The sequence below is a fragment of the Corylus avellana genome, chromosome ca3 (genome assembly GCF_901000735.1).
Source record: "Corylus avellana chromosome ca3, CavTom2PMs-1.0".
Taxonomy (NCBI): domain Eukaryota; kingdom Viridiplantae; phylum Streptophyta; class Magnoliopsida; order Fagales; family Betulaceae; genus Corylus; species Corylus avellana.
The window spans coordinates 12,199,125-12,207,969 of NC_081543.1; the positions used below are offsets into that span (position 1 = coordinate 12,199,125).

At 35.4% G+C, this 8,845-nt stretch overlaps 1 protein-coding gene across 1 annotated transcript; it reads left to right on the plus strand.

The window, feature by feature from the left end:
- Window positions 1–720: 720 nt before the first annotated feature.
- LOC132174664 (rust resistance kinase Lr10-like) lies at window positions 721–3,042 on the plus strand. The gene is made up of 3 exons (XM_059586303.1): window positions 721–1,528; window positions 1,794–1,820; window positions 1,898–3,042. Exons 1-3 carry the CDS (start codon window positions 826–828, stop codon window positions 3,010–3,012), a joined length of 1,845 nt encoding a protein of 614 aa, XP_059442286.1. The 5' UTR covers window positions 721–825; the 3' UTR covers window positions 3,013–3,042.
- Window positions 3,043–8,845: the final 5,803 nt, after the last annotated feature.

Sequence of the window (8,845 nt, forward strand, 5' to 3'; positions counted from 1 at the left end):
CACATTGGTGGATCGCCTTTCAATCGAAACAGATAGCTTATATTCTGTATATTGCCACAGGTAGAAGGAGGACATGAGTGATGACGACTGTCGTTGCCACTGCAAGCTTCATGGACTAGGACAAGAACAATAATTACGACCGTGAGTCCAGCAGGGAAGAGCATTCCTCTTACCATGGATGGAGATACTAGGATAGAGAGAATGGGAGAGCAGAGAGAGGCCGGTTTGAAAAAGATTTCCTGTAAATAATTTGTGGGAGGGAAAGAAATAATTGGCCTTCTGAATACAGAAAGAATTGCAGCCGTACTTTTTGAAAATGGTGTGGAAAAAACAAAATAGAAAAGCATGATGCATGTTCACGTGGAGACTGGCGCTGCTGTACTCTGCTTCTCTTTTTCCATCAGCTACAGTAACCGTCCAGGAAATCTCTCTTCCGACAGGTGCCAAACGGGACCACAGCCGGTTTATACAGTGGCAGTGTTCGGCAATGGTATTGAAAAAGAGAGTAGAATAGTACCGTAAGAGATTTAATTAATATGAAAAAGAAAAAAGTAGAAGTATTTTGTATAAAGAAATTAAAAAAATTATTTTATAATGATTATTTTATTTAAATAATAATAAAAATAAAAATGTTGAAGCAAATTTTAAGAAGAATGTTTTTTTCAAACGAGGCTCGGTCCGGTCCAGCCTCTTAGCAAACACAGCCGGACCAAGTCCAAAGAGAAGTTCATCCGAAATTTATTGGAGAAAGCCTATATATCTCCAGTAAATCTCTCTGTTCTGAGAAGCATTCCAGAACAGAGAGATTGGATATTTTGCTTAGAAATGGAATTCTCATACTTCTTGTTGTTGTTTGTGGCTTTCATCATAGACGTTGGAGAATGCCAAAGTAATGGGTGTGCTAAATTGCCGTGTGGAGCTCGTGGCCCAGTCATCCGATTTCCCTTCCGGGTTAACAGTCAGCCAGAGCACTGTGGGTATCCTGGGTTTAATCTCTCCTGCACTGATACAAACGATGCAGTGGTTGAGTTGCCGAATTCAGTCAAGCTTTTTGTCAAACGGATTGACTACAAGTCTCAGGTACTTCAATTATATGATCCAGCTCATTGTATTCCAAAGCAGCTTAGGAGACTCAATTTATCTTCCTCGCCTTTCCAATTCGAACAAGATTCCCCTGAAGACCAGACTTGGTCTTCAGGGGAATCTTCTTCAACTGGCCTTACAGACTTTGGCTTCTTCAATTGTTCCCAAAGAGAAGTAAAATTCAGGTTTATCCGCTGTCTTAGTAGCCAAAAACACCAGGTTTATGCCTTCGATAAACGTGATGACCTCATGGACTTACCCCTATCATCTTGTACAAAGATGTATTCTCTTCGATCAATTCCAAATACTAGAGTGCTCGGTGATGATGAGAAAAATCTTGAACTGAAATGGTCCAGACCAGCATGTGTACACTGTGAAGCAAAAGGCAAGAAATGCAGATTGAAGAATAATAGCACTGCATTAGAAACCGAATGCTTCCTCGAAGGTATTGTCTTCTCTCCAATTTCCACCTTTGTACTCAATTTCTTCATGTACAGTTTTCAAGCCTACGTGCATTCATTTCCACCCAAAAATAAAATAAAATGTTTGATAAACATATGTTAACTCACTGCACAGTACCTTTAGCCCTCTTGACCACAGGGGGTCTAAATTCAATATAACTTGGCTATTAGCAAGAAAATTTTAGGCGAAAGATATATTCTCTTTTGGAAACGTAGAATCAGAAGCTAATTATGTTAAATCTTTAACAGGTGCATTATCAAAGTTAGCGATCACGGGTGAGTTGTCTTGGTCATACAAAATTCTTTTTATTTGGGAGATGTAAACTATTGACTCACACATGTTTATTACACAGGTGCCACCTTAGGTTCATTTCTATTACTACTTGCTGTCTTTGCTCTCTACCGTTTCTATACTTATGATAAAGTAGAAAAAGAACATCAAGTGAAGATTGAGAAGTTTTTAGAAGACTACAGAAATTTCAAACCCACAAGATACTCGTATGTCGACATTAAAAAGATTACAAATCAATTTTCTGAGAAGTTAGGTGAAGGAGCATATGGAACAGTATTTAAAGGAAAGCTTTCCCATGAAATCTATGTTGCAGTGAAGAACCTCAACACTTCCAAGGGAAATGGGGAAGAATTCATAAACGAAGTTGGAACAATTGGTACAATCCATCATGTTAACGTGGTTCGCTTGGTTGGCTTCTGCGCCGATGGATTTAGACGAGCTCTAGTTTATGAGTTTTTATCAAATAATTCACTAGAAAAGTTCATATCTTCATCGGATGCCAAGAATTGTATTCTTAATTTGGATAAGATGCAAGATATTGCTCTTGGGGTAGCAAAAGGAATCGAATATCTTCACCAAGGATGTGACCAACGAATCCTCCATTTTGATATTAAACCTCAAAATGTTTTGCTAGACCAGAACTTCAATCCAAAAATTTCTGATTTTGGTCTTGCAAAGTTGTGTTCAAAGGATCATAGTGCAATGTCCATGACTACAGTTAGGGGGACTATGGGTTACATTGCACCCGAAGTATTCTCCAGAAATTTTGGGAATGTGTCTTCTAAAGCAGATGTTTATAGTTTTGGAATATTGTTACTTGAAATAGCCAAAGGGAGGAAAAATGTTGACATTACAGTTGAAAACACTAGCCAAGTCTACTTTCCAGAATGGATCTACAATATCCTGGAACAAAAAGAAGACATAAGAATCTTTGTTGAGGATGATGGAGATGATAAAATTGCAAAGAAACTTGCAACTATTGGACTCTGGTGCATCCAATGGAACCCAGTGGATCGCCCTTTCATAAAAGATGTGGTTAAAATGTTGGAAGGAGAAGGAGATAAATTAATTATGCCTCCTAATCCCTTTGCCTCTGCTGGCCATGTAAAAAATAATGCAAATATGCCTACAAAACGTCAAAACCTAGAGTTGGAGGTCATCCCAGAATCAAAATAATTGTATGTAAACTTAGCATATGTGATAATAATTTAGGTTGCAATGATCTTGTACTCTTAAACCCTATCATCTAGTTCTTTTTTCTTTTCTTTTCTTTTTTTTTTTTTATTCAAAGATGGAGAGTGGGAAAAGGGGAAAACCTTATTCATCTTGTCAATGTAAGGACTTCAAGTTTTTTCTTGTATCAAACCTTAAAACATTTAAAAATAGATGTTGGAAAGCTAGAGAAACTATAATCAATTGTGAACCTAAATAAAGAATTATTCATTGGAGGCCTAGGGTCAAACCACATAATCACGTCAAGAATTTCTACAACTACATTTGTTTCGAACCTTATAATGTTTAGAAAATTTAAAATTGTAAATTTGATTATCTTTAAATTGAGTACTTCTATTCATCACCTTATTATTTAGAGATGTACAAGTGGTTACGGTTAAGGGTTATTGCATCTAATTACAACTGCTTGAGGTGGTTAGTAGTTTTGAAATAATAGTTGGTTAGTGGTTATTGATACCCAAAACTGTCTTGCATAACCGCTTTTAAGGTTGGACCTTTTGTGTCTTTTTTTTTTTTTTTTTGGCACACCTTGGGCTTCTTTTTAGGACCTATTTTAAATGGTTTTTGGACTATTTAGAGCCTATTTAACATGGCAGCAAACACCAAAACGATCTTTTGGTATATTATTATTTTTATATCTACATAATATAATATATTATATTTAAGGGTAGACGATTAGCGGTTATTAAACGTCTCCACTTACCTCTAAAACCGCTAACCGTAAATAAATGCGGTTAGCAGTTATTAGACAGTTAATAACCGTTTGCTTGTACACTCCTACTATTGTCCCCCTTTCATCTTCATTGCCATAGCTGATATGGCATGGTCTCCCAACCAAAAAAATTAATCTTCATGCATCAAATATTATGGAGACCACATCACATTAGTTGTGAAGGGATAAGAGGAGGATAATAGGGAAATGTATATATAATTACTCCAAATATTAGAACTTGTTTGGATGTGTTTTAAAAATAGGGGAAAAAAGCTCTCTCGACTACAACTCACTTTCAAAAAACCCCCACAAAGTGACAGGCATAAAACTTTGATATATTAAACTACCATTTTTGTGACAAAAATGAACATTTGTTAGCCTTGACCGTTAGAATGGATGCCGCAACAAAATTTGGCCATAATCTTTTGAAAATACCCTCGCTTTGGCAATTGAAAAACCAAATTTATTATTTTTAATTATTAATGCTAAATTTAAATTAAAAGAGAAAATAAAATAAAATTTAAGATAGTTGAACCATTCCATGAGGCGTAGTTCAGCCACCCAAACGAAAAGGGGGCAGCCCAAGTTGCTAGAAGTGGCTCGCGGCCTCCCCTAGAGGGTTTGGGGATAACCCGAAAACCACCCCTAGTCACCTCTAGGAGTGACTAAAAAAAAAAAAAACCTTGACACTTTGCAAATTCTTCACTTTCGAAGGTTGAACAATCAAGATTTTCTTTCCTCGAATGTTTGAAGTGTCTCCCAAACATTCGAACTTGTACATGCAAGGATCCTTATAAAGCCATGCTTATCTCCATAAGAATACAATTTTGTCATTTCTTCACACCAACCACCCCAAAGGAGAGAGAGGTCCTAGAGAGAGAAAATGTGGTTTTTGTGAGGCTTCATTCTTAAGAGGAGGTAACCCCTAAACCTCAATCTTGTTATTAGTATGCATGTTTTCCTTAATTGGTTTTAATCTACCGCTTTTGTTGTCTAACAAATAGCATGTGGGTTTTAAAGACATCCAAGTATATTACATTAGGATTTTTCAATAATCATGCACGGGTTAGCTAAGCTTTCAAAAAGTAATAAACTTGTTCGTATGTTCAATGTTATGCCATGTAATTATGGTTTGTTGTGTCTTTTTAGCGTTGTTAAGAGTCTTGGTTAAGTTGGAAAATGGGTTTTAGAGGTCATTTTGGGTTTCTCATGCATTTAGGCTGTCATCAAACATTCCATTGTTTCACAACATTCGATGTTTGGTCTCCTCAGTCTACCCTTTTATTTTATTTTATTTATTTATTGATAAAAAAAGTTATAAGGAACAGGGAAAGGGATTGAATGTTTTCTCCTTGTCAATATCTAACAATTTTTCCAACCTCTGCTTTTTAAGAGTGAGATATCATAATTTATTGATTAAACCTTCATTATTTCGAATCAATTATGCTTATGAGTTCATTAATATTTTAAATAGCCATAGTCAATTGTAATTTTCAAAGAAAATTAATGTTGAATGGTTCATTTATTATACACTTGAAGGTCCAAATCCTCTCCAGTATATTTTAGATTAGAGAATATTTAATTCATAGCTAAAATTTTTTCTAAAAAATTAAAAGAAATCCATCCTAAAGCCACAAATAAGATAGTATGTATCTTACTAATAAAAAAAATAATAAAATATTATTTATTATTAAAAAAAATAAAAAATGAATGGGGTGCTCACCCCATCTTAGCCATAAGTCACCCCATTTTAGTTAAAGGTAGCTTGAGTCGGATTGACCAACTTGCAAAATGGGATGATTGTATTACCCCAAGAACTAAAAAATTAAAAATAAAAAAAGTAAATTTTTTGCGAAGAACTTGCAAAATGGGGCCAAAAAAATAAAATAAAAAAATAAAAAAATAAAAGAGTAGGGAATTTTCCGTGGAGCTTCAGTGTTATACACAGCATTGGAAACAAGAACCACATGTTGCCGACAAGAACACTGTAGCGAACCTGCACCATTAAAGCTATACAAGCCAGTGTTGTCGTTGTTGTCGGTGGCACTCAGTCAACAAACGTCATTACTCAATTCACATGGCACGCTACATTGCCAAACTACAGCCATCCCATTTTGCAAACTACATTGCCAAACCTAAGGCTCTACGGGGCAATTGACTGGGAAAAAGACGAGTCTTTGGACGAGCCAATACGTGTAAAAACACACATAAGCCCTCAGGTACGAAATTATCAAAATGCTTGTGTGAAAGTGAACAGAGGAAAAAAGTTGAACCCACCGTGTTTAGGGACAATATAGTAATTTTATTTGTCTCTTTTCTTTAAACGCGGCTTTGTTTGTTTTTTTTCTTCCCTGCAACCATTTATGTCAAGGTTCCGTATCGAATGCATCTCGCCAACCCATGCTTTGCCTTTGACAGCAAACAGTGCAGCGTTTCGCCAACCCATGCTTTGCCTTTGAGCCAACTCATGCTTTGCCTTTGACAGCAAATAGTGCAACGTTTCGCCAACCCATGCTTTGCCTTTGACAGCAAATAGTGCAACGTTGCGTTATGTTTGGCAACATTAGTTACCAAACAACGCCCTCGCTGTTGTCTGTGGCACAAAGTCATCGAACACCACAGAGAAAATAACTCCAATTCACATGGCACGAATTTGCATCGTCGTTATAAGTTTTTTCCTTTTTTTTTTTTTTTTGTAAGAGTTGTTATCAGTTTTTTGTTCGTGTATCTTTTGTTCTTTGTTTTTCTAGGAAAGTTAATTCAAAAATAAAAATAAAAAATAAAAGAGAAAAAAAATTGGTTGAGAAAAAAAAAAAGAAAAAAAAGTCGAAGTTGTCTAGCTATATTTGGCCAAGTAGCTAATCTTTTTGACCTTATTGGTCTTGTTTGATGACTCAAGTTTATTATGGCCTCACGGTTGACCAATTTTCAACCCAAATTATAGTTGGCCTTGCACCACTGCCAACTGCCACCGACTCCAATTTTCTTTTCATGCTGATTTTTCTAGTTAATAGACCATTACAACATGCTTTTTGATCGGAGAGAGGAAGGCTCTGTCTTCTCTTTAGAATTTTTTTTTTCTTTTTTTTTTTCTCCAAGTAACACTATAAAAAAAAGGGGGGGAAAACTTCACTTTGGCCATATGAACTTTCACTCAATTTTACAAACCTCCCTGAACTTCCAAATCTCTCATTTTGGATCCCTGAACTTTCAATTACTCTCAATGTGGACCCCTCCGTCAGATTTTAAACGTTACATGACGTTTATACCCCTAACTTTTGTATAAAATTTCAACTTCCAAAACGTTTTTTTATTTTTTTAAAAAAATGAAAATCAAGGACATTTTGGTCTTTTTTTGTATTTTTAACTGCTAAAATTAACAAAAAGGTTCTAATTAAGAGTAATTGAAAGTTCGGGTGTCCAAAATGAGAGATTTAGAAGTTCAAGGGGGATTTGTAAAATCGGATGGAAGTTCAGGAGGCCAAAGTGAAGTTTCCCAAAAAAAAAAAAGAAATCATAGAGGAGGCGTTCTTCCCTCCTCCCCCGGTAGCAGTGGCCAGTGTCTTCGCTGTAGTATCTTTTGGCTCCCGTTTCTGGTGGTTTTGGTTTAGATATAGTTTATAGATCTAGATCTTGATCTAGGTTTTCAAACTCAGATTTACTCGTCTTCACCAGCCAAGGCGTGTCTTTTCAGAATGTCTACGATGTCGCGCTCCTCCACTGCTGCTGTGTTTGGGGTTTTTATTGTTTTTTAGTTTTTAGCTTTGATTTTTTTAGTTTTTTTCGTCTTGGCCTTTGGGTCGATGACATGAGTTCTCTCCTGGCCTTTTGGGTCGAGGAGGAGTAGATTGGTGTGGAAGATTATCTCTCACGGCCGAAATAGGTGCAAACTATGTCCTAGATCAAGTTTGCTCATAGCAGATATGCTGCAGATGTGATTCATAACTGCATTTGTTAGCGGAAGCATAAGGCATAGATAATACTTGATTGTAAAAAATTTTGATTGAATCCATGACTTTGTAACTTCATAGCATCTGGCTATGTTTTATCAGAGGTTACGCTCTGTAATGTAAGAGCTTTGTGCTATGTATTGTAAGACCTTTATACTCTTCATATCTTATCATTGAAATTTAATATTTCCGTTTTTTTTTTTAAAAAAAAAAGAGACCATTACTACAAGAATAATCCTACATTTACTCTTACTTTTTTTATATAATTTTTCAATACCTATAGGTGTGGAAAAATTATGTAAAGAAGTGAGAGTAAGTGTAGCATTATTCAACTAGTATGCAAGACTTCTCACACCATTTATTTTGCTAAATGTAGGCTTAGGGCACCCTATAACAATAAATAAATTAAGAAAAAAAAAAAACTTATTCCAAGCTTTTTTTTAACGAACTATGATCCTCTTCAGTTTTTTAAGCACGAATTAAATGCGAAGAAAACTTTCTTAACCTTTAATTCTTGACATCTCGTTTGGGTCAGGGTACCCAATGTCGGAAAAAAAAAAGAAGAAAAAAAAAACTTTCGAGCGTTTTTTATTCGTAGGAAGCGTAAATTAAATGCCAATAAAACTTTCTTGACCTTTAATTCTTGGTGTCTCGTTTGGGTTGGGATACTCGAATGTCGGGAAAAAAAGAAGAAGCACCTTTTAAGCCTTTTTTTAACGACAAAAAGTACAAAATAAATGCCAATAAGACTTTCTTGACGTTTAATTCGTGGTGTCTTGTTTGGGTCGAGAAGAATAGAGGGGTAAAATTGTCATTTTAATTATTTGGACAATTTTTCCTTTTAAAATACACTAACTAGATACCTTCCATTTCATCTCCATTTCAAATGAAATGGCACTACAAAAAAACTATCAATTTCTGATATGGCTATAGTACACGAATTTTTGCCACGTCACTAATTACTGTCAGTAAATATTTTTCTGACGTGGCAAAGTTGGCATGTCAGTAATTAGTGACCTGCCAATATCCACACGTCAATAAATTCTGACCTGTTAGACATTGCCACGTCAATAAATTTTTTAGGATTTTAAAACTTTGAAAATTATATATTTTA